The 27,535-nt window shown below is 32.3% G+C and overlaps 1 protein-coding gene across 1 annotated transcript in view; it reads right to left on the reverse strand.

The window, feature by feature from the left end:
• LOC126736811 (uncharacterized) overlaps positions 1–11,806 on the reverse strand; it is a 410,403-nt gene extending 398,597 nt beyond the window's left edge. Inside the window, exon 1 of the mRNA XM_050441363.1 lies at positions 11,629–11,806. Within this exon, the coding sequence (XP_050297320.1) occupies positions 11,629–11,691 (63 nt within the window). The 5' untranslated portion in view covers positions 11,692–11,806. The remainder of the gene's footprint in view (positions 1–11,628) is intronic.
• Between the last annotated feature and the right edge of the window lie 15,729 nt (positions 11,807–27,535).

Raw genomic sequence — 27,535 nt, forward strand, 5'->3', positions numbered from 1 at the left:
CTTCAACGATTACAAGAGTATGACTTTACAATAGAACATAGGAAAGGCGCATATCACCAAAATGCCGATGCTTTATCGAGAAGACCCTGTATTGAAACATGTCAACATTGTTTTAAAAAGGAATCAAAACAGCATCCAGAGATATTTACTTGTAATCGTATTGGCCTTCACAGTTCTAAAGAGTAGGATGTAGCTAGTTTAATCCAAGATCAGTGTGATGACCCAGTATTTGGTCTTATTTACGAACTGAAATCTCGAGAAATTTCAAAACCAGAATGGAAAGACATTTCTGACAAATCTCCAGAACTTAAAGCTTATTGGTCTCAATGGAATTCATTGGTTATAAAAGATGGATTATTAAAAAGAGTCTGGGAGAGCGTAGATGGAAAAGAAAAGACATATCTGACAGCCCTTCCTCGAAAACGTATTCCGGAAGTCCTTGAAGCTGTTCATGGCGGTGTCGGCGGAGGACATTTTGGAGTTAGTAAGACCTTGGCAAAAGTGAGAGAACGGTTTTACTGGCTGAACAGTCATCAAGACGTTGAACGCTGGTGCCGACAGTGTGAGCAGTGTTCGTCAAGCAAGGGCCCAAAAACCCGGACAAGAGGAAAGATGATGCACTATCTTGTTGGTGCACCCTTTGAACGAATTGCCATAGACGTAGCAGGACCCTTTCCTACTAGTAGCTCCGGAAACCGATATGCTCTTGTTGCTATGGATTACTTTAGTAAGTGGCCCGAGGTTTATCCGATTCCAAACCAAGAAGCAACGACAGTAGCTGAAGTGCTGTTCCAGAACTGGATTTGTCGATTTGGTGTACCCAGATCGATCAGAGATACATTCAGACCAAGGAAGGAACTTTGAGTCACAAATATTCGAACAAGTATGCCAGTTGCTGGGAATCAATAAGACCCGTACAACCCCACTACACCCTCAGTCTGATGGAATAGTTGAAAGATTTAACCGCACATTTGAAACCTATTTAAGGATGGTAGTAAACTATAAGCAAACCGACTGGGATACCTGTATACAACCATTCCTATTGGCATATCGTTCTTCTATCCACAAGTCAACTGGAAAAAGCCCGGCAAAAGTTGTCTACGGTGATGAACTTCGTTTACCTTTGGACATTATTACTGGAAGGTCCCATAAGTCTGAAACCCTTGAGGAGTACGTCGACCATTTACAAGAGCGTTTACAAATTGTTCACGAACAAGCACGGGATAAACTTCATCTAGAAAATAACAGAATGAAATCACGTTATGACAAAGGCAAATTCTACCGGTTTTAATCCTAAGGATAAAGTCTGGTTATACAATCCACGGAGGACGAAGGGCAAGTCACCAAAGCTCCAGAAGGATTGGGAAGATCCATTCAATGTGGTCACCAGAATCAACGACGTGGTGTACCGTATCCAGCGACATCCGACAGCGAAGATGAAAATTGTAAACATCGTCCGGCTAGCGCCCTATCATGACTCAGGTGGTCTCATGTTTGATCGGGACGATCAAACTTGAGAGGGGAGCAGTATTATGAAAATGTAAATACGTTAATTATTCTGCTAGTTTTTGTACAATGTTATTAGTATTCTGTAGTTAAAGTTGATTCGTAGGGTTTCTTTAGGGTTCTACTTACGTTTGGTTTATTATTTTCATCTATAGTGTTTAGTTTTTAAGTAGTTCATCTTGTTTGAGAGCCCCATTTTGGCCCCAATTTAGGTTATTTAGGTTATATTATTGTAAATCCCTGTAGTTCTAATTTTCTAGAATTTGTATACTTGCTTGCTTTGACTGTCAGTATTCTCCTAAAATTATTGGTCTCTTTGGGCAAAAACAATGAAGATAATTCTAAATATTTCGAAACTGTTCCATCGGGTTTTAAAAAGGACGCGCTTCGTGACAAATCATTCAGTTTTAATTGTTTAGTCAGTTTTTACCTTGGATACAATTAAACGACAGTGAAAGCGAGTTAGGTTAGTGTTTTTGACGTTGACAATAAAAGTGTGTTCCCGAATTTCGTAACAATATTTAGTACAGCCAATAATCTCTGTAGAGAGTGAACATGTGAACAAACTTATCTCATATATATAGGTTTTTTTTAAATAAATTATTCTTGCAGATACAAGGATGAGTAAATTGGAAAAGTTTTAAAATTGAATTTAGATTATTAAAAGTATCACTCAGGCTATGCGCAGACCCTTGGATTATTAAAGTTTTACTTCCTAAATTAAAATAAATTTTAAGTAGGCTGTGTCTGACAGGATGAATTCATTGTGACTGTCAGGGTTTATGTTCCTGTCAGTGACTTTAATGAGTGGTTATAAAAATTTAAACTTAGTAACATTAACTATCTTCTGCATTCTCATTTTTAGTTATAAAGTTAGTTTTAGTTCCAAGGCATTGTTTTTTATCACTGTAGTTTAAAATACCTCGGCATTATTTTTTTTTAAAACAGTGACTATTTAGGCCAAAAATAAATGTTGGACAAAAAGACAAAATGCTGATCAAAAAGAAAAGAAGTGTTTATCAGAGTTGCTGAAGATATAGAATTAAGACGTATGGCTGCAAGAACTGGAATTAGTAAGTCATCAGTATTAGTAGAGTCACAGTTAATAAATATGAATAATTCTTATTCATATTTATTAATAATTATTAGTTAGTAAGCTAATATCTTAACTTTTTAGTTTTAACTACATAGAACGCGGAAGTCGTTCGTTTCGCGCGGAACCTTGGCCCGCACGAAGTGCAGACTTTAACCCATTAGATTTTTGCATCGGTTACAAGGTTCGGCAATCTTTCAGTAAAATAATTTTAAAGTATATTGAGAAAAATATTGATTATTTTTATCTATGTTTTGTATTTTATCGTTCATTGGAAGTGTAATGAAGCAATGTAAATAGTTAATGAATGTAAATTTTATAAGTGCATTGAAAGCTTTAAATGCAAATATCTCGAACATAGTGAATCGTAGCGAGATTTTTGAAGCATACCTTTCTTGAGCAACATTTTTTTCGTCATGTATATTTTAAATAAAAAAATTAAATTATATCAAGTCTAAAAACGTTGCGGAAGAAAAACAAAATGTTGCTGGTGGCGCCCTCTATGGCAAATTAAAAAAAAGTTAATTTTAAGATTTGCTACATAAAAAAAATATATTTAAAATTTTATTAAAAATGAAGAATAAGTGCTAAATTTATGGCCAAAATTCAAAAAAATTAAGTTTATCACCTTAACGCGGTCAATAAAATGCTAGTACTATTAAAGAAATAATAACATTAAAAAACAAAGCTTTAAACAAATATAACAAAAGCAAAAATTCTGCTCGTAAGCAATACTATTTAGACTTCTCTTTCATTTGCAATTCGAAGTGAGAAGGAGACTTACATGGTATTTGAACTAAAGAAAGTAAATAAAGACACCAAAAGAACATGGTCATGTATAAGCAAGTGGAATATAAATTGTAAAGGTCAACATGAAATTCCCGGGCATTTGAAAGATGTAGAATAAATCTGTAATCACTTTGTAAGTATTAATGAGCTATGTATCATAGTTGACAATGAGACAGTGGACAAAAGTGATATAGGCTAAATAAATTTTTCAATTTCTTTTAATTTAGTTTTAAACATATGTTAAAATTTGAATTTTTTAAGGCATTTTTCAAAATAAAATCACGTTCTGCTGGCTTGTACAACATAGAGTTTAATAATGAGTTACTTAATATATTGGGTATTACGTTAAAATAAGTCTATTTTATTCTTCTTTTCAATTGTTGAGCGTGTGAGATAAAAATCTCTAACTTGATTTTTGCTATAAGTGACGTAATACCCAATATAATAAGTAACTCATTATGAATTCGTCACAACAATACAGATTTTATAGAGTTTAATATGCTTTTGTATAGCATAGAATACATGGTGAGCCCACTTACAAAATTACTTAACTTTAGGCTTAATAAGGAAACCTTTCCCTATGCGTGGAGGTATCTATTATTAAGCCATTGCCAAAGACTGCTCAAGTTGAAAGCCATGCTAATCCTCGCCCAATTTCTCTGTTGCCAATTATGGCAAAAAATTTTCAACAGTACAGCAACTTCAAGCTCTTTATAATGTAATAAATGAAATTTCTGGGAATATTGACCAGTGTCCAAAGTGTCCTGTTTAATCCCATTAGACTATAGCAAGGTACTTCATCTGATAAATCATGAAATGCTGCGGGCTCTCTTTTTTTTAAATTGTTTTCTTAATAAAAAATTTTATGTTTTTCAAACAACTGTTTATTTTGTAGGTCTTATGTGGTTGTGTTGGATGGAGCAATGTCTAAACCAGTTCTTATTTATCATTATTATTATTTTCAATATATAGTCGCACCTTTTTAAGCAGGTAAGACATTGCTCTGTTCATGTTTATGCTGATGGCATCCAGCTTTTGTTCGGCTTTTGTCCGGAATATTCTAGTGAGACAATGCAGAGAATTAATGGTAATCTGGCTTGGTACATCATGGGTTGTTACTGAATGCAAAAAAATAACTACATATTTATTGGTACTGATTTTGCAATAAAAAAGGTCATCTGTATAATTTCTCCACTTTACATATTAATGGTTCATCTCTGCCTAATTTAGAGCAGACTAGAAACTTTGGGTTAATGTTTAATACGAACTTTAACTTTGAAGCTCATGTCAATTGAAATTGTTAATAGTTAATTTTAAATTAAAGCGTTTATATACCTTTTAATATATTTTTCCCGATAGGGACTACGCTTATGGTAATCAACTTACTTATTCTGCCACAATTGGACTATTGTAGTGTAATTTATTATGGGTACTTAAATATTGAGTTTAGGAACAAAATACAGTTGGTCCAAAATGCAGCAATACCATTTGTCTTTAATGGAGATAAATTTGCACATATAACACCTAGTTATGTAAATAATGATTTTCTGAAGTATGGACAACATTACAAATTAATCTTAGCAGTATTAATAGCTAGCGTGTACAAGGTTATGTCTCCTTCTTATCTCTTTGAACTTTTCGTGACTAGGCAAGATTTATATAAGTTTAACCTTCGGAATATCATAAGATACCAGATCCCTGCTCATCGAATATTTGTATTTAGAAGTTGCTTTTCTTTTTTGGTCATTGAACTACTGAATTCTGATAGTTTTCACTTAATATATAGTAACTCTGTGCTAGGTTTTAAGACAAAATATAAATCCCTTAGTTACTGGTGGCGGGTTTATTTCAATGCCAACTGGAGGTGAGCGAAAAACTAAAGTACGGCAAAATATTTCGATGCGAGAATATGTTTCATACAGGCTTATGGTTCGTGGTAATCTTCCTAAAGGTGATTTTAATTCTGTAATTAATGCAGGAAAATTAAGCCAACAATTAGTTGTAGATTACTACTGCCGATGCGACGTGGGCTGCTTTAGGACGATACCGAATGGTATCGTTGTTTACAAGAAGCATCCGTTTTTCAAATGCCACATCAAATGAGGCAACTTTTTGCTTATATTTGCATATTTCAGCAACCTTCTAATGCAGCATCATTGTGGGATACTTTTAGGGATTCTCTGAGCGAAGACTACTTGCTTCTTTACAGTCAGGATATTGCTTATAAACTCACTATACTGTTATAAATAAGTTTTTCTCTTTCGATATTTAATTTACCAATTGTAAATAATATACCATTAGTTCCAGACAATGCACCTCACTTAAGTTTAAATTATGATTGTGATTCTATGATTTTGCAGGCAAATCAGGAGCAACGTCTAATTATTAATGAAATAAGTAAAGTTATACAAGAAAACTATATGAACAGGAGCAATGCTTATTTTATAGATGGTTCAGAGGGTATAGGAAAAACTTTTTTGTATCAGTGTCTTATATCGAAGTGTCGCAAAGAAGGTTTTGACGTAATATCAGTAGCATGGACTGGTATTGCTGCAATGCTTTTACCAAATGGTCGCACAGTACATAGCAGATTTAAACTACCTCTTAAACTTAAGGAATCTTCGGTAGCATCTTTAAATATTAACAGTAAAATGGCAGAAGATATTAAATTAACACGACTAATTATATGGGACGAAGAGCCAATGGCCAGTGCTCACGCATTACTGTGTGTAAGTCGTCTCCTTCAGGATATAATGGGTAATAAACATCCCTTTGGAGGTAAAATAATGTTGCTTGGGGGAGACTTTCGACAAGTTTTGCCGGTTATTCCTCACTCTTCGAGACAGATAATTGTTCACCATTGTATTAAATTTTCTCCACTGCACTCTTAAAAATAGGTGAATAAAAATTCAACAATTGTATAGATTTTACATACAATTTGATTCTGGAAATGGTACAGAATCAATTTGTGTAGAATTTCTCTATGCTATTGTGTTTAAACAACTGTGGTTCTATAATCAACAAATTGTGTATCAATTTGATTTATTTTATTGTATATATAGTACACTATTTGTGTACTTAAATTCGACAATATTTTATATTTATTTAATATAATTGTTCAGTAAATAAGCAAACTCTTAGTGTTTTTTTTAACATGGTATGTACAGGAAAAAAACACAATTTGTGCATTTTAAATACACACGTTAGTGTAGGTTGTTTCTACAATATATTTTATTTTCTTTCATTTCAACTATAAAATTTTATTACAAATTGTGTATAATAATACTATATATTGTTTTATAAATTTAAATATAGTGTAGGTTACTTATTTTACGTTTGTATATCAAATTAACATAAGAACTGGAGTTTTTTATTACAATATTTTGTATTTATATTCATAAAAATTTTAAAATAATTAATATATTTGTATAAAAAAAATAAACAAATTGTTTAAAAATTTAAAATATATTTTAGAGAATTTCGGCATAAATCTGTGTAATAATAAATTCTATGGCTCCTGGGAAAAACAGGATAGGTCATAATTTGATTAAAATAAAATAAATCTTGTAAAAAATGGGAAATAAGTGATGACTTTTTTCCATATTGACTGTTTTTCCCAAGCACTCTAACATTTATGTTTTATAAAAATTTTAGTTGCATAGGTAGGGTAAAAAAATTCAATTGTTTTAAAAAAACATTTTTTTATTTAAATATACCTTTTAAAAAAGTACACATAACCTGCACAACAAAACAAAAAAACTTTAGTAATAGTATTACAAATACACATTAGGAACGCAAATAGGAACTTAAAATGGAAATTCTTAGTTGTAAAAACAGGATTTTAAATAAGGCTAATAATAAACACATACATTCATGTACAGGGTCATTTTTTATATTTGCGTGCCCATAAACAGGGGTAATGTAAGTGATATAGAGAAAAACTTTTTATACAAAAGTTGCATACTTTTTTCCGTATTATCTTTTAGATTTGTAAAAAAAACAAAAGCGCATTGCAAAGTTAATAAAACAATAGTAATAAGTTGATTTTATTAAATAAAACGCCCTATATATTTTCTGCTAGATCTAAAGACCTTTTTTCCCTGATTGCAAAAATATATAGGTTGTTTATATTTGGAAGGGCTGTTTTTAAATTATTCAAGTTTAAAATTTTTATAAATTAAAATCGTGTACATTTTTAAAATCAAGGAAAAAAGGTCTTTCGATTTGGCAGAAAATATATATAGTATTTCATTTAAAAAAATCAACTTATATAAAAAAATACCCTGTACATATATATGTATGTAGTTACTTAACATCTACAGTATATCAGGCGGGTAATTGTTAACAAAACAACAATCATTTACTGCTATCAATTTTTTTTAACAGATGGTGTTGAAAATTGCACTTTTCAGAACTTAAGGAGGCTTTAGAGTTAATTCTGTTAAAAATAGAAAAAAACCTTAGAAATCATTTAAAAAGTTTAAATTAAAAACACGAAATGGAAAATTGAAATCTGTTTTTTCTTCATAACAGAATTAGCTTTAGATCACTTTTAAAGTCATAAAAAGTGTCATTTTCAACACCTTATATTAAAAAAATGTAGTATGACAGTATGACAAGTATGACATTATGATACATGAAATTTTTTAACATTTTATGTAGAACTTAAAAATGTGTTGACTATGGGATGGTTCGTTTACAATAACTAAGGTTTTGGCATGTTTACATATACGGGATTTTCATATCCCAAGGAAATCAAAATGATTGTTATTTCGTTTTAAATCGCCCTTCATCAATTTATTTCAAAATCACTTAATAAAAATAAATGACATAACAAAACGAAAAAACTTAAAAGAAATACCTAATAGGAACGTAATTAGGAACTTAACGAAAATTCTTATGTAGGTACATACCTACATATTAACAACATACAGTTTTAAGCTAAGGGTTTTATTTACAGGTACATAATAATATACTCCTGGAGTTGGTCCAATAAACCCCACTCCTTAAGTTTATCTTCAACGAATATATCCATTTTTTTCTTATGCAATTTTAACACTTTTAACACTTAACGAAACGAAAAAACCTTAAAACAAATTAATGCCGGCCGGTTGATTGAAGGACTGAAGAATGAATAGTTGAACACCTGTGACACTGGGAATTATAGCAATGCTGCCAAATCAAATGTATCTTAAAGATTACACCGCCAATTAGTATATAAGTTACGTTTCCTTTTTTCCTTGCGCGTGTTATTATCACGATATTATTTAAATAAATAAAATTAGAACTTATGCTGATTGGGCTTATTTTTAAATATCCTATTAAATCATTTTCAATTAACAACTTTAAATCGACTGCAAATTTTGATGCATACCTTTACAACTGTTTAATATTGAATCTGGCAACATTGACGCTAACAACGAAGTTCTAGCGGCAAAGGCAAGGGCGTCGGGCGCGTCCCCCTTTTTACACAATTGTGTATTATAACTACACAAAACATGTTTTAAAATTCAATAATTGTGAAGGGCTATTAGCAAGAATCTTTTTTATTCTACACAATTATAAATAAAATCAACACAAGCCAGAATAAAAAATTAATTAAAAATTGTAGTAAAAATATACTTGGTTATTAGATTTTTTACCAAACTGCATTGGATTTAAAAAAAAAAGTGGAATATTTATACACATTATCTTAATAATTAATATCCACTTATGGTATATTAATTTAATATGCAATAATTGTATAAATTATACACATTAAAACATATACAAAATGCCTGAGAATTTTTATACAGGACTGTGAGATATTATCTAACAATTGTGTATTAAAATTAAACATTTTTTTTTACACAACAAAATGTGAAAAAATCCATCGGGATTTTTCTGTGTGTGTGGTCGGAATTTAAAATATTTAAATTGTATAAAAACATGCGCGCTAAATCGGAAGAGCAAGACTTTAGTGACTTTCTTCTTAAAATTGGCAATGGTGAATATCCTGCTTTAAGTAATGAGCAAACTGAAAATTCAGTTTTGATTGAATTACCTATAAGTATAATAAGCAAACAGGACATCGTGACCGAAATTTTTGGCGTTGGATTTCTAAAAGCTGAAAATGTAATACAAGTCTCCAAATACGCAATTCTTGTACCAAAAAACGAACATTGCAATCACATTAATACAAAAGTTTTAGATTTAATACCTGGAATCCCAAAAACGTATGTTAGTGTAAATCATTTAGTCACTCAAGAAGAAAACGAAACTTCCAGTAGAGTTTTTAAATAGTTTGGAATTAAGCGGTTTGCCTCCTCATATTTTGATACTAAAGGTGGGTGCCATTGTGATGCTAATAAGAAATTGAAATGTATCTCAAGGCTTATTAAATCGAACCAGATTAATTATAAGACATATGTATGAAAACTGTTTAGATTTGGAAATTATCACAGGAGCTAAAACAGAAGGGTATTAATTCCTAGAATAGATCTTACGCCTTCAGATAGTTCACTGCCATTTAGTTTTAAAAGACGCCAATTCCCCATTCGTCTTGCTTTTTGCATGACTATAAACAAGGCTCAAGGACAAACCCTAGAACGGCTTGGTATTTATTTACCGGAACCGGTGTTTAGCCATGGCCAGCTATACGTAACTATGTCTCGCGCCCGATCGTTTGACAATTTAAAAGTACAAATAGTATCCAAGGGCAACATTACTTCAAATGTTGTCTACAAAGTAGTTCTTTGAATTGGAAGACGGGCAATTTTATAGATTACTTTTTTTAACATGCTTTGGCCTGTGTTCTATCGTCGAATTTCGACGGGTTCAAACTAGTAATATTTTATTATAATAGAGGGAGGGGTGGGGTAGATAAATTAGACAACATGGTTGCCAACTATAGGACCCGAATAAGACAAAGAAAATGGTGGTGGCCAATTTTTGCCTATCTTTTTGATGTGTCCATAGTAAATGCGTGGCTACTTATGAGAATAATTTACCCTAAGGATCCAATAAGTTCTTCTTTAGTTATATTTCGAAGAAACATAGCCCTAACTTTGCTGCATTCATATGGCGTAAAGTCTGTAAAAGGGAAACTATGACCAATCTTATCACTGGATGTTAGATTTGATAATATCAATCGTTTGGTGGAATATTCTGAGACTGATAGAAGGTGTGCATTTTGCAAAAAAAAGGCAAATTTTGTTTGCGTAAAATTTAATGCGGGCTTACACCCCAAAATATGTTTCAAGGCTTATCACACTAAATAGGCATATCAAAGAATACATTTTTTGTTGATTATCAGAATATTTTTAGAATTTTTATTTTGTTATTTTTAGCATAATGTCTTTCATAAGGGACTGTTCTTTTTTTCAAACGTATACATTTCTAGTTTTTTTTTCCACATTTACCTGCTTATTTGAAGTACAGTAAACAAATGTTTAATAAAAAAATTATGTGTTTCTTATTTCATTCTACTTCATGCACTAATGGGTTAATAACACCCTCGCTACATCGAAAATCTATTTATGAACGGAGTTCTTCCTATAATATTTCAAAGCTTTACAACTTTATTCCCGATTGTTTCAAGATTTTGGAACCAGCAGGAGTGTTGAGTAAAAAAAATATGCCTTTAATAAAACTTCAAACATTTTTTTCTTCAAACTTTTTAAATATGTCTCCTTTCTATTTGGTTATATACATTTAGTTACGTTTTGTAAGATTTTTCTCTTGAATTAAGGTACTATGGATATCTAAGGTTAAGTAGAACAGGAGAGATAAACCTATTTGCATAGGTTTTCTACATCTGGACTTCGCCTCTTTTCACAATAGTACAATTATGTTTAGCATATAATTATTTGTAAATCTAACTTAAATTGTGAAAATAAAGTCCTTATTATTATTACAGAGAAAATGTAACTTAAATCGATAATACATATTACATTTTCCATAAAACCTGTTTAAGTAGCTGCAATACAATCATCCAACATAAATGAGGATAAACTGGCATTAACTCAAATAGGCAGAAACAATAGACGATATTCGGTTTTGACAATGTGAATTTAAAATGGCGTCTCGCTAAACATGGCACCACGGCCATGTTTCATTAATTATTGAATATCTCATTTGCTGTATGGTTTTCGTTCGATAACGCGACATGCTCTATTATTGAGTATCGAAATTGAAGTACGTGTGCAAAAATTGTGTTCACAATCATGAACGTTATATACGACTGTAAAGGTATTACTTACATACAAAAATAAAATTATTCCGGGAAAAGCCTTTAAAACATTAATAACTCTCACTAGCGTCATTTTTTAAAGTTTAAAGCGGCTTTAAACACACAACCACGTCACGTAAAGCAGCGGAAAAACTGAAAAAAAAAGATATTTTGCACATATTCAATGTCATGATGATGCTAAAATCCGTGGTGCATGAAATGCGTGAAACAATAAATTAGAAGAAGATAGAACGGGTGTGACACATAAAGAGGAAATGAGAAAAACAGCAGTTAACACCGTGTTTCCATGGACAATGATTTTAATTAGATGTCATTTTATGCGTTTAAAACGAGGCCTATTTAACGGATTAATTTATGCAATTATTTTTGGTGGTCGCTGGATTGAAACAACATGTCGGATTTAAATACAATTAGCTTTATTTGGTGGAAAATTCAATTACGATGTTATTATTGCAAAGTAACGCTGGTTTATTATATTAGTTGTTCTTATTGCAGTAAAGTCCAGTGGTTGGTCGACGATAGGTTCATTTAATGTTAATTCAGACGTATTAGGTAATATATACGTTTATAACTAATACCTACAGGTTATGTGAATTTCGTTGTAATGGCGGGGTATCTCAGTTATTACCAAAGAAAGAGAAAGTATACTCAAACTTAAAGTCTCACAAATCAAGCGTCTATTTTTAGTTTACGCGTTTCGCCGCATTACGGGAATCATCAGACGTACTTATTCTCACTAACATAAATAAAAATATAAAATATAATATGTCTAAAACATCGTTTACCGTTATTGACATCTTAGCATAAAATCTTTGTTATTAGTTTGTTCTAGTTATTACTTTAGCTAATTATTACTTAGTTCTTAGTTATTAATGTTTCCTAGATATCTCACGTTTTAATATACAAGGCGATTTTCAAATTTTCCGTAACTTAAAAGCGACGGTGGATCTTTGGACTATATAGCTAGGACTATACTGCGCTGTAGCCTGTACTGCAGTGGAGGTTTTCTTTCTCTTCGAGTACTGATTTTTTAGTTCCCTTTGTATAACTTAGATTAAACTTATAAATTTTGCTTTCTTTTTATGGCTTGTCTTTTTAGGTTTTATAGTAAACTTTCGCACAATGCCTAAATGTGGGTTCCAGGGTTATTATTATTAGCCTTTATTAGGGCACGCAAAGAAAATGCAGCTTTATATCGGTAAACCCAACTTTAGCAGCAAATGATAAATCAATGTCATAACTGACAACTAATTTAAACTATAAACTCAATCTTAAAAAAAAATACAGTACTTAATTTATAATTATGAAATTTAAGACTATGAGCGAAAATAAAGTAAAATTAGCACTTAATACTTATTTAATTGTACATCTGATAATACCTCGCATATACGTATATACTCGGTTCCCAATTTCAAATCAAATCAATGATGATGTCCATACAGGGTGCCCATTTAATATCGCGGTACTCGATTGCGGCTAAATCTTAAAACGGAAAAAACCTTTAATAGAGGAAATGTTAATCGATTTAGAGGAGCTACTTTTTAAAATTAGTTTGGTTTATACAAGGTGTCCCAAAAAAGCGTGGCATATAATCTGAACTTTTTCTTAGATGGAACCACCTATATTTTTTTTGAAATAAGAGTCTTATAGTCAAAATCGCTCTTATCGTGCGGGTGTATCGGATTATCAACGACAAACTTTTGTAGTTACGTTTCATTTCAATTTGCGCAACAACGTTTTTTAACTACAACGCGTCAGATAAACGAAACAGATATATTCAGCGTTAATGTATCAAAAGAAGATAAAATGATAAATGTCAGTGGTTCTAAAACAATTACTTTCATAACAAACATGCCTGTCTCGTTTCGACTGACGGATGACATTATTTGTCACAAGATAATTTAAATTTCAAATTATGGAAAAGAAAAAGCCTTTTTGTGGATTTCTAAATCCTCAAGCCAAAAAAATGGTACTTAATGTTATTAATTACTTCGAAAACGAAAAAGAAAATAAAGGGTTGCCTAAGAATGTACAAGAAGAAGTAGCTAAAGCGCTTGGAATTAGTTTAAGAATGGTGCAAAAGGTTGTAAATAAAAACAAGAACAAGCTTATTCCCAAGAAGGAAAAAAAGTGTAAAAGGAAGAAGCCGAAGACTGAAGATTTAAGTGAATATGTAAAAATGTAAGTAAGGGATAGGATTTATGAACTATATAGGCTAAAAACAAATATAACGCTGCCATTTCTGAGGGATGTTTTAAAGCAACGCGGCACTTTGGAAATTGGACTTTCTGCTTTATCAAAATTAATTAAAAGCATAGGTTTTCGCTATAAAAAAGACTGCAATAGAAGATTAATATTTGTGTGAACTACCAAATATTATGAGCCAACGAATAGGATTTTTAAGACAATATACACAAAATGAAAAATCAAAGTTAAGGAAAGTGGTATTCTTAGATGAAACTTGGATATTTTCAAATGGGAGTGGAATAAAATCTTGGCAAGATGAATCTGTGAAAAGCATGAAAAGAAAAAAAGGATGTGGTCAGGGAAAACGATTTATTATTTTACATGCCGGGTCTTCAACGAGATTCGTTCCAGGTGCAAGTTTAATTTTTTCTTCTAAGTCTAAAAGTATGGATTATCATGACAATATGAATTGCGAAATGTTTGAAAAATGGTTAAAGGAACAGTTAATACCGAACTTGCAAGAACCTTCCTTAATAGTATTAGACAATGCGTCGTATCATTTAAGAATTTTAAATAAACAACCAAATGGAAGTTGGAGAAAAAGCGAAATTTATGAATGGTTAGTAAAAGAAAATCAGAATCCCTTGCCATATATGCTAAAATCCGAACTTCTTTCAATTGCAAAATCGCTGAAAAGACCAAAAATATATGCTGTTGACGAAATAGTACGTGAATATGGCCATGAAGTTTTAAGATTGCCACCATACCATTGTCAGTTTAATGCCATTGAGCTTATACGGGTAGGGTCAAAATCTTATTATGAGAAGCATGTGCGTGCTGGGCTTAGATCTTAGATCTAACCAGGTTGAAGCTGTTTGGACTGAGGCATTGAATCACATCACAAAGGAGTATTGGCGGAAATCAGTGGACCACACAGAAAACATTATTAGAACCTGGTGAAAGAGAAAAAAAGTACTCGGATATCCAAGTTGAACCATTGATCATTGCTCCATTTGAAGAAGATTCGGAAAATGACGAAGAGTTTTCCGACTCTGTTAGTGATAATGATAGTTATAATTAGTTTCTTTTTTTAGTCAAATTTGTTACTTCATTTTTACACAATCACTTATATCTTCAGTCTTCGGCTTCTTCCTTTTACACTTTGTTTCCTGCTTAGAAATAAGATTGTTCTTGTTTTCATATACAACCTTTTGCACCATTGTTAAATTAATTCCAAGTGCTTTAGCTACTTCTTCTTGTATATTCTAAGCAATCCCTTATTTTCTTTTTCGTTATTAAAATAATTAGTTTTCTTTTTGCATTTCGTTTATTATTTAGGTATGATTAAAAAGTACAAAAACTTTTTTTAAACAAAGCTAAGTAAATAAATTGGTGAATGCGCTGGGAGATAGATATGCCCGGCGCATTCTCCATTTTTTTAATAGTTAGTTTCAATCTTTTTTTGCCTTGTAATGTGTAAATAAATAAATATTCATAAAAAAGACATTTTAAAGAACTGTCGTAGCTCCCCTCGTATTTATCTTTTTAAAAAAAGCTAAGTAAATAAATTGGCGAATGCCCTGGGAGATAGAAATGCTCGCCGCATTCACCAGTTTTTTTTTTAGTTATTTTTTATCTTTTTTTGACTTTTAACTGATATAAAAGAAAAGATAACACAACTTTTTTAATTTTCTGTGCATCAACGTATAGATTGGGTCGAACAACAAATAATAAATCATAAAATTAAAATGTCATTTTAAAAGTGAGATTGTAACATGAACTTGCCTTTAAATAAAGAAAGTAGTATTCTGGTCTCTGACTGCACTGCATCATACACAATACAAATTAATTGTTTGTCTTTATACCAAAATGTATAGTTTCCCAATAATTATTACAAAAAAACACAATCACTTATAAACAAAGAAGAAGACAAGATCAAATAATCGTTAAAAATTAGACGCTGTGCCCTGAAATAAGGTCATGCTAAATCGTATACTAATTTCTCAAAAATTTAGGTAACAACCATTTTTAAATGAAATATGTACAATTTTAATGAAAGGCTAGGGAGGCATTTTTGCTCTCATAAAAAAATATAAAATGCTTAGATTTAGATATTATTGCGTAAAGAAAAATTGTTATTGAGAATTCCGTCTATTTCGGACAATTTTTCAAAAAAGAAAAGTAAATATTATGTCTGGCAACTTAGCGGAATATCGGGGATTCTAGACATATACCGATGAGGCGTATACCCAACGGGCTTTATACTTATGGGCTTTTTCAGGTCATGAAAGGAAATAACCAACGTATGTTTTGCATGTCGAATCTCGGATACGTAGTATTCCGCAGTCATTTTTACGGCGTTAAAGGCATCACGTCAGTTAATAATTATTATGATCTAAGGTGTATACGCGGCTTTAATATGTCACATGACGGCGTACAATGTATTGTCAAACTCTCAAGGAAATAACATTTTGGCAGCCACTGATTTTTCAATTTGATTCATATTACGTGGTGACCTTTGAACCCGCACGATAAGAGCGAAGGCGACTATATGACTATTGAATGATATTGTGTCGCGTTAACTTTACAGTGTTACTATTTTGCCAAGAGTTTGCAGACGGTAGCTCAGAATTATTGGAGGCTTGGGATTGTTCGAAGGTTCACTTATGACTGGCTATTAAAGAATTTAAACTTGATTATAACTATTAAATAAGAGGGCGCCACTTAGTTTTTTTTTATAAATGAAAGAAAATATGGGTTTCAATTAACAATTAAATGACCCTGGATAAAGTAGATTTAAAGAGGCAAAAAAAAATCTAATCCAACCAAATTATATTTACATCAAAGATATGTATACACCTCACTGTTAAATGTTAATAATTTATTATGAACTAAAATATGAATAATGTTGATATGATTAAAATAAATTTGACAAAAGTAACATTTATATTTTGATTTCGCTACTAGGTAGATTTCAGCACTTGAAAAATAAATTGCAATTATTAAAATGTTTAGGATATATTTGTATTACGCAGGAGAAAGTTCATGAACCTTTTTACCAAAGGCATATTAGCCTTAACCGAGTTATATCTACTTAACTACCAAAAAAGGTACTAAAAAATACTGAACAAAAAATAACTAAAATTATAGATAAGAAATTGACGTATTAAATTTTGATATTGATTAAATATTTGTAGCAATAAATTGAAATTAAAAGTACAGTGTGTCCCACTTAAGGGTTAGCCACCCCTCTAAAATTTTTGTGTCTTGACCAATTTTCAAAAACTTTTTTTTGTTGGATAGATGGTCAAAAATGGCACTTATGAGCCAAGTTCGACATTTAGAGAAAGCAGGTCATGGCCTACTGTATTCAAGTTTGAAGTGCGAAGAATCGAGAAGTAGTATTAGCGATATTTATTTTTGAAAAGTGGTACTGGATTATTGTTCAGGACCACTTAAAACATAAGTGTACCAAATTTAGTTATGATAGTATACAGGGTGTTGAAATAAATTGGAGTCAAATTTTTAAAAGACGCAATAACATTCTCAATCAAATACGAGTATTTTTTAAATTTTTGGCTAATTGACATGCGTCTTGAGAACACAAAGGTTGAAAATATCTTTCAATAAACAACAATCGATCATATTATCATACGATTTTGGGCTTCACAATAATACAACTTCATTTATAAATTTTTTACTTTTATTTCATTGTTAGGTTGCAATTCACACTTCACTAGTTACTTAATAATGTAATGTAGGCTAAGCAGCAAAAACTGAAAATAATTACCTTAAGGAATTACCTAACACCAAAGATAATAATACTACTAGTATTTTATCTTTGCTTAAATTTAAAAATTAATGCCACAAAACTAAATATTAGTTCCTTCAATATGTCCTCCATTAATTCTTATACACTTTTCTATGCATCTTCTGTTGTTTACTACCACCCTTCTTAACTGTACCCTGCTTATTTCATTATACTCTTGTCTAATGCGCTCACAAAGATCATATAGAGTTTGCCGTCTTGATTTATACACTTTGTTTTTAAGGGTTCCCCAAAGAAAAAAATCTAAGGGAGAAAGGTCGGGGGAACGTGCTGGCCACTGAATTAATGGACTGTTTCGTCCTATCCATCGATTCGGATAATTCTAATTTAGCCAATTCCGCACTACCACTGCATTGTGGATAGGCGCACCGCCAAATTGTATGTGTAAGTTTCTTGTTTCGGCTAATGGCAAATCATCGATTACGTCACTAAAATCACCTTTCACGAATCGAAAAAAATTAAGTCCATTTAGATTTTAATTAAAAAAAAACGGCCCGATTATACGTTCGTTCAAGATACTGCACCATACGTTAATTTTCTGCGAATACTGCCTTTTACATTGTATCACCCAATAGGGATTTACGTTACTCCACATTCTAATATTTTGAGATGACACAATGCCGTTTGTAGTAAATGTTGCCTCATCGGTGTATAAAATATTTTTCAAAAATGTAGGGTTCACAAAAGGGTTAGCCAAATACTCGCCTTGTAACCACAAACAATATTCCATCCTGCGTTCTTTATCCCCGTGTTCCAAAGTGTGAAGGAATATAGGCTTGAAAGGCTTCTTGTTATTTTTCTTTAGACACCTTCATATGCAATTTTTGGAAATATTTAAGTTGGCACTAGCAACTCTAATGCTAGATTGCGGATTAGCATTAAAGTATTCAAGAATCATTTGGTTATTATTATTTGCTCGATTACGATGTAAATGAAGACGTACTCCGCCTACTGAACCAGACTGATCAAACCCGTAGTTTATTCTAGCTATTGTTGAATGGTGGATATTTTTACTAGAATGTCTCCTGTTAAATTCCGCCGCAGCTTCACGAAATGTTCCAACTCCATCGCCAACTAGCCGCACTACTTCAACTCTTTCCTTCAAATTATAATCAACCATAATTGTTCGACAAGCAGTCAAAATGAACTAAATGCATGAAAACTTTGACAAATTGTCAGGAACATTTTCTTTCATAGCATACTTGGGTAAAATTCCCACAAAATAATTTTTAACCAGACACAATCATATCTTTGGAATTTAACAAAGAAACTCATAAAAAAACAAACAAATTGAGCCCAAAATAGTATGATAATATGATCGATTGTTGTTTATTGAAGGATATTTCCAATCTTTGTGTTCTCAAGACGCTTGCCAATTAGCCAAAAATTTTAAAAAATATTTGTATTTGATTAAGAATGTTATTGCGCCTTTTAAAAATTTGACTCCAATTTATTTCAACACCCTGTATACTATCATAACCAAATTTGGTACACTTATGTTTTAAGTCGTCCTGAATAATAATTCAGTACCACTTTTCAAAAATAAATATCGCTAATACTACTACTCGATTCTTCGCACTTCAAACCTGAATACAGTAGGCCATGACCTGCTTTCTCTAAATGTAAGTTGTCTTGGCTCATAAGTGCCATTTTTGACCATCTATCCAACAAAAAAAAGTTTTTGAAAATTGGTCAAGAAACAAAAATTTTAGAGGGGTGGCTAACCCTTAAGTGGGACACACTGTATATTAATAAAAATTGAAATAAGTGAGACAAGAACGGTTGCCATTGTATTTACTGTCCATAAAAAATAAATGGCGTTAAAAATGTGACACACTCACCTTGCTAAGTTTCATTCTCTCTTCATCAAAATCTTGGGCATCCTGCACCAGAATTATGAATTAAACGGTTCCCTAAAGGAAGAAGATTAAGGACTATAAATTACAAACCATATTGGCCACTTCCTGCTTCACAAACTTCGGAAATAAAAAAACTGGCGTTTTACATGCGCTCCTACCAGTAACACGGGAACAAGTCGTCGAAAAATGGACGCAACACCGACTAAATCAGTAACGACCCCACCTCTCGTCTGAGCTGCCAATATCAGCCAATCAGAGAAAACATTAATTAAGACCGATAATCAGAAAGCAATGGATAATTAAACCAGGAGAGTGATGCGTTACAGTAGTAATGTGTCATTAACATTGTGAATTTAAAGAAATATGAATAAAAGAAGTTGACTGAAATTATTAATGTAATTATTGAAATTAATGAAATATCAAGGGAGCGTTAGTGAACATAAGGAGTAGAAAAATAAAAAGCTACATTTGACAATTATATTGTTATTAAAATATGAATGAATGAATATGCTTGTTGCATTTGTTGTTTATTTTTCATTCATAAATATGCATGCGAATTTGAAAGAAAATGCTCCAAAATATTTTGAGCTGGCCTCTGTAGCTTTTGTAAATTCCTGAGTAGTGAGACATCCGTACAATATTAAATTGATGCAAGAAATACTTGACTGATTACTACACATAACTTAGCAAAAGTATGAGTGAACGAACAATATTTTTCCGAAGAATGAATAGGCATAACATTATTCTTAAATGCTTCAGCTCAGAATAATTACTGGGCTGGTAGCTATCCTAGGATTATTCACGACACATTATCCTCTATCTAGGATAAACATATCCCCTAAAGTTATATGTTTACAATATCACCTGTGGCACCTTTCTTACTTTCTGTAAATTTAATAAGTGATCTGCATGTACCTCGACTTACTAAAATATTTTGTTGAGCCAGCTCTTAGTAATAGCAATAACAATTTTTTAAAGTATTAAATCAGATTAGTCTGAAGACTAGTATTAGATGATATTAGTAATTCTATAAAATAATAAAAGGGCACTTATTTCCAACTATAATTTCATCATCATTTGAAAAATATGAATCTTAACAAATTTGTCTTGATTGTTAAGATTCAAACCCGACCCTTATACAACGGTAAAAAATGCATAGCTGTTTTTATTGATCTTGCTAAGGCCTTCGATACTCTTCCTCACAATATCCTTTTAGATACGTTAGAGCATTATGGGGTTAGAGGTCTAGCAAAAAAGTACTCTCTTTGAAGAGAGGGAACAATACGTCAAACCAAATGGTACCCTCAGCGATCCAGAGATAATAAACATAGGTGTGCCACAAGGGAGAATACTGGGACCAATTCTGTTTATCATACACATAAACTCTTTGCTTAAACTAAAAATATCTGGCCAAATAGTCAGCTTTGCAGGTGACATGACCTTAATATTTAGAGGCAATACATGGGAAGAAGTGAAAAATACTTTGCGTGTGGGTTTTGGACAAGTAAGAGATTGGTTATGTACCCAGAGACTCATGATTAACATGGAAAAAACAAATTATACAGCTTTATGTAATAAGAGCAGACTACTTTTTACTAGTATCATTGTCAACACTACAAGAAACAAAGTAATTACAGAAACAAAGAAAACAAAATATCTTGGAATTATAATTGAGCAATCCTTAAAATGGAGTGATCATATTTATTATCTTTGTGGTAAATTCCGAAACCTAATACAAAAATTTTACGATCTTCGAGAAATACTGGGCAATAAATTATGTTTGCTTGTGTATAAATCTTTAGTGGGGTCTCTCCTTTCTTACTGCATAATAGTCTGGGGTGGTACTTATAAGTCTACTCTTCAACCGTTAAAAGTTGTCCAAAATTTCATTCTTAAAGTAATTTATAAGAAAAATAGACTTTACTCAACTGAGCTAGTATCCAACTCTAATACTAGCGATATAAATCATCTTTATATAGAAAAAGTGTGTTCTTTTTGTACATAGTACTGATATTTCAAAAACAAAATCACGCATTCCCAAGGTACCAGAAGTAATATGCATAACAATGTTACTTTACCACAGAATCATAAGCAAATTAACCTTTATTTTGTAGATTAATTAGGAGCAAAATTTTATAACTTAACCCCCTTTGATATTAAGAAAATAAAAAATCAGAAAGTCTTCAATCGGAAGGTCAAGAATTATTGTTAGGAGATTTTCCTAAGCTTCAGCTATTTGTTGTTAACACTTTTTTTTAGATACCTGAGAACTTAGATCTACAGCTTCTGCAACAGTATCTGCCCCAAAGAGCAAATCGTCTACAAAAAAAACTATGTAAAATTACATTACAAGCCTCGGGATACTCATTTTCAAACTCTAGACCCAGCTGTTTAAGGCACCTTATGGCCAAAAAAGAGGTGAAAGTGGTTCTATAAGTGAGAGTATTGAGAGAATAAACCTTTAGCTTTTCATCTGGACTAACTCTCCAGTAAATTTTTTGCAGGTTCCTTTGGTTTTCATCAACCAATACCATGCGATACATTTTTGCGACATCGGCGCATACGACTATATTATGCCTTCTAAACCTTAATAATATTTCCAACAAATCATCCTGTATGTTTGGACCAGTATACTGAATATCATTAAGAGATATTCCATTATCTGTGGGAGATGAACCATTAAAAACGACACGCAAACGAGTTGTAGAACTATTTTCGTTTAGTACTCCATGATGAGGTAAAAAGTAAGAAATATCACCAGAATGCTCTGTTGATTGAGACATATGACCCATAGCCTCATATTCCTTCATGAAGTCACTATACAGTTCTTTCATTTGTGGATTTTTATTCAATCTTCTTTCTAATGAAAAAAACTGCCTTTTAGCGGAGCAACTTGAATTTCCCAATACAGATGGACATTGTTTAAAGGGAATTTGAACGACAAATCGGCCGTTTCTTTTCATTGTTTGAACAAACATAGCCTCACATTCTTTTTCATCATTTGAAAGAATAGGCTTTAAAGAATTTGGGGGTTCCTCAATTGACCAAAATTTCTCCAGTTGATTTTGAATATCCAAATTTATATTTAACCCACAATGAATTGAAGATTGCGTTATTTGACCAACAGTACAAGAACCTGATATAATCCAACTAAACCGTGTTTTTTGCATAATAGGTTGAGTATCACCTAAGCTAAACTGACCAATGCACAAAAGTTGATTAAATAAATCAACTCCCAATAGAAGATCAATATTACTAGAAGTAGCAAAACCGGGATCTGCTAACTTTAAATGTCTTGGAATCTGCAATTGTGAGACACGTCCAAGGTTTTACCAGGAAGATGACCAACAATTCTAGGCACTACCAGACAAGAGATATTTTTACTAAAGTTATTATGAAGAGATTGTACCACTATATTACATTTATATCTTATGCAAGAAGCCAACTGGTTTATACCAATAATTGAGATATTGATTTCTTGCTTACAAATATTCAATTTATTACAAAGATCTTCAGTTATAAGATTTGATTGCGAGCCTGAGTCAAGCAAAGCTCTAGCAGTTATAGATTGACCATGTGAATCAAATACCTGAATTAATGCAGTGGAAAGTAACATGTCTTGCTGACCAACACAAAAGGAAGACATGTTTACACTTACATCACTATTACCAATAGCATTTTGAGATACATTTGAATCTTGACTTAAGTTAACTTGCTTTTCTTTAAAAGGTTTTTTATCATAATGAAGTAAAGTATGATGGTTAGTAGAACATTTTCTACAATTTCCAGATCGACAAACTTTGCTCATATGATTGGGTTTTAAACAATTCAGGCAAAGTCTAAGGTGTTTTGCCTTTGTATACCTATCATAAACTGATAGTTTAAGAAATTCGGAGCAATTCATTATAGAATGCTGATTTTTACAAATTAAACAACTTAAAGTGACATTAAGAAAAGAATTCAAATGCTTACTTTTATTCTCACAACGATTAACCAACCTGCTTTTCTTTGACTGGCCTTCAAGCGTCTCCAACAATTCAACTTTAGTTTTCAAGAATAAATTGAACTCAACCAATGTAGGCAACCTGTCTTTTGGTTTCTGCTCTTGCCACTCTCTAGCAGTAATAGCATCTAACTTCTCACACATAAAGAAGATAATGACCAAATCCCAACTATCAACTGGTATGTCAAGAGCCCTTAGTGATCGAAGTCCTCTAACAATACCATCTAATAGTATCCGTACTTCTCCAGCTGATTCCTTAGTCATAGCTGGAAGACCAAAAAGTGATTTAAGGTAATTATTTACCAAAATGGATTTATTGTCATATCTCTGATACAACAAATCCCAAGCGATAGAATAATTAATAGAACTAATATCAAGATTTTGTAGCACATCCTTTGCGCTACCTTCCAAAGATCCTGTCAAGAAATGAAACTTTTCAATCTCTGAAATGTTGCTATTATCATGAACCAATGATCTAAATGTGTCTCTGAACTCAAGCCATTTTTCGAAACTACCAGAAAATGTGGGTAAGGGAATAGATGGGAGTTTAGGGCCTGACTGAACTCTTATTTGAGATAAATCACCATTCAATACATTATTACTGCCCCGTTGAGAAGCAATATCACTATTAGTACTGCCATCTCTGGAACTGTTAGAATGTTTTTTAAGCAATTGATTTACAGTGGCAAGCAAACTGTAGTAGGAATTTTCAAATTCTTCCCTTTCCAAAAGTTGTTCATTAAAGTTTTCATGGTGTAATTCTATCGAAGTTTGATAAGAATCAAATTCAGCAAATATATCTGGGAGTTTGTCCACTCTGCTTTCCAATTCGCTAATTTTTAAGCCCTCTACATTATCCGAAGGCAAAGCAGAGATTGAAGACAAGAATTTATTAAAACTTGTTAGTTTTGACTTGCAAATACCACGCCTCTTAATGTTCACTTTGAGTTCAGCATCATCAACCATGTTTTCAATAGTTATTTAATCAGTAAAAATATTAAAACAAACCAATACAGTATATATTTTTGTTTAACCAACAAATATACAAATATTTACACAATGTAAACCAATAGATATTTATTTTTAATGCCAATACCAATAACCAATAACAAAATAATGTTCATCCATTAGCTTAAACAGATGATGTGTATTTTATTTGTGCACAAACTGAAAGTGTTGCCTTTCATAAAAAGTAGTAATTAACACTGTTTCAATTCAGATACACTGCCAAACCAATTTGAAACCAATAGCCAATAATAGAAATTAATGTAGTAATAAATCAAATCACATTATTATTATGTACTAAAAAAGGATACCAACTTACCAGCAATTATTTGATTATTTTCAATCAAACAAAAAAAAGAAAAAGAAAGCTTTACCAACTTGCAACCAATAATCAAATAATAGTAAACCATCATGAGATCTAATCAATCCAAAACCTTCCATCCATTATCCAAAAAATCCAGTTCCACGTTTGTTTTCGCCAAATTTGAACACTTCACCAATTTGGACTTTTGCCGCTGATTGACCGGTGTGATACGGGCTTTTGAAAGCGCGGTCCACGCGATGCAACTACGACGATGATGATGCAATTTTTAGACGCCACCGGCTTCTAATTTCCGGGTCTAATTTTCCAATACAATTTTACCCGCTTACATCCGAGTACGAAGGACCATTTTATGTTAGGAGATTTTCCTAAGCTTCAGCTATTTATTGTTAACTGGCTGTTTTTGTCTTAGGAAATGGGTATGAAATTCACCTGAAGTTATTAGTCAAATCATTGGAGATGTCTCAAACAGTGTTCTTAATACTCATGACATACATTTTAGTGATGAGAATAAAACTCTTGGTTTGTATTGGTCATTTAAAAATGATAATCTGATGTATCATATTTCCTTAATTGATAATGAAAATTATAGTAAAAGGACAATCCTTTCATCTATTGCTAAGATATATGATCCATTAGGATTACTTTGCCCATGCATAATTATTGCAAAGATGATTTTGCAAAAATTGTGGAGTACAAAGATTGGTTGGGATGAATCTTTGCCCTCAACTATTTATAGTCTTTGGCATAAATTAAAACAAGAATTGGTAGTCCTAAATAATTGAAGATCCCGCGAAAAATGCTTTGTTCTGATTCTGATGTTGTGGAATTACATGGGTTCTGTGACAGTTCTGTTGAAGCTTATGGTGCTTGTCTCTATATTAAGAGCTCAAGCAAAAGTGGTCAAACGCAAATTTCCCTAGTATTCGCTAAGGTAGCTCCTCTAAAAGTGATAACACTTCCTCGACTGGAATTAAGTGGTGCATTGGTTCTTGCGCAATTGGTCAGCACTTTCAAAAGATCAGTAAATGTAATTATTGACAAAACATATCTGTGGACTGATTTATCAGTCGTCTTAGGCTGGATTTCTCCGTCACCTCATAATCTACAAACATTCGTTGGAAATCGTGTATCCCAAATACAATCATTGTCTTCAATTCATAATTGGCATCATGTCTCATCAAGGGACAATCCTGCGGATATATTATCCAGGGGATGTTATCCTCAGTCATTGATCATTAATGAAATGTGGTGGAATGGCCCTCATTGGCTGATTAATGATTGCTCAGAATGGCCCAAATCAATTATCGAAATTGAAGTTTTGCCTGAATTAAAGAAAAACATTCATACTTGCCAGGTCATTCCTGAATATTTTCCAATGAAAAGATTTTCTAGTTTTTCTCGTTTAAAGCGTAGTTGTGCTTACATTTTACGATTCTGTTATAATTGTAAGTTAGAAAAAACATTTAGGCATAATGGCCCACTAACAGCCCGTGAGCTAAGTAATTCATTAGAAAAATTGGTCATAATCTCTCAGAAGGAATCTTTTCCATATGAATACTCATTACTTTTGCAAAAGCAGCAATGTCGCAAAGGCCCTTTAAGTACTCTTAACCCATTTATTGATGTGAAGGGAGTTTTAAGGGTGGGTGGTAGATTGTAATTATCGGATCTGGATTATGCCAAAAAACATCCTGCTGTTTTGTTATCCAAACATCATTTTACCAAATTGTTGTTTTCTTTTGAGCATAAGTTATTATTACATGCTGGTCCCCTTCACTTACTTGCTTCAATTCGTGAACATTATTGGCCAATTGGTGGACGAAATTTAGCAAGGCAGACAGTTCACAGATGTTTAAATTGCTTTAAAGCAAGACCTAAATCAATTGGGCAATTAATGGGTGACCTACCTAAAGAGCGCATCTCTCCTACTCCTCCATTTCATATTACTGGAGTTGATTATGCTGGTCCTCTTCATATAAAATCTAAGAGTGGGCGGGGAGCCAAGATTTCAAAATGCTATGTGTGCCTATTCATATGCTTTTCTACTCGTGCGGTGCATTTGGTGTTAGTCTCAGAGCTAACCTCTGAAGCATTCATTTCTACTTTGAGACGTTTCATATCCCGGCGAGGCAAACCTTCATTAATATGGTCTGACAATGGTACAAATTTTGTTTGTGCCAATTCAGAGTTAAAAGAGCTTAGTAAATTCTTGCAGAGGCATAGCAAAGGATTAGCAGGAACTTTTGAAAATGAAGGGATTAGTTGGAAGTTTATTCCCTCTCGTGCTCCTAACTTTGGTGGACTATGGGAAGTGGGAGTAAAGGCTTGCAAATTCCATATAAAGCGTGTTGTGGGAAATGCTTCATTAACTTTTGAGAATCTCTATACGCTGCTAACCCAGATTGAAGCCACGTTAAATTCGCGCCCATTGATCCCACTTACTAGTAATCCAAGCGATTATGATGTATTAACACCAGCTCATTTTTTAATTGGTAGACGATTGACAGCTTTGCCCGATCTTGATGTTAAAGAAAAGTTCGACAATCGTCTCTCAAGGTTTCAATATATTCAAAAGCTTTATCAACATTTTTGGGTGCGTTGGTCGAAGGAGTATGTAATCCTTCTCCAACAACGATTTAAGTGGAAATATTCTCAAAAAAACATTCAAGTGGGTGAGATGGTGATACTTCGCGAGGACAATCTCCCTCC

Source organism: Anthonomus grandis, chromosome 5 (genome assembly GCF_022605725.1).
Source record: "Anthonomus grandis grandis chromosome 5, icAntGran1.3, whole genome shotgun sequence".
NCBI classification, from domain to species: Eukaryota; Metazoa; Arthropoda; class Insecta; order Coleoptera; family Curculionidae; genus Anthonomus; species Anthonomus grandis.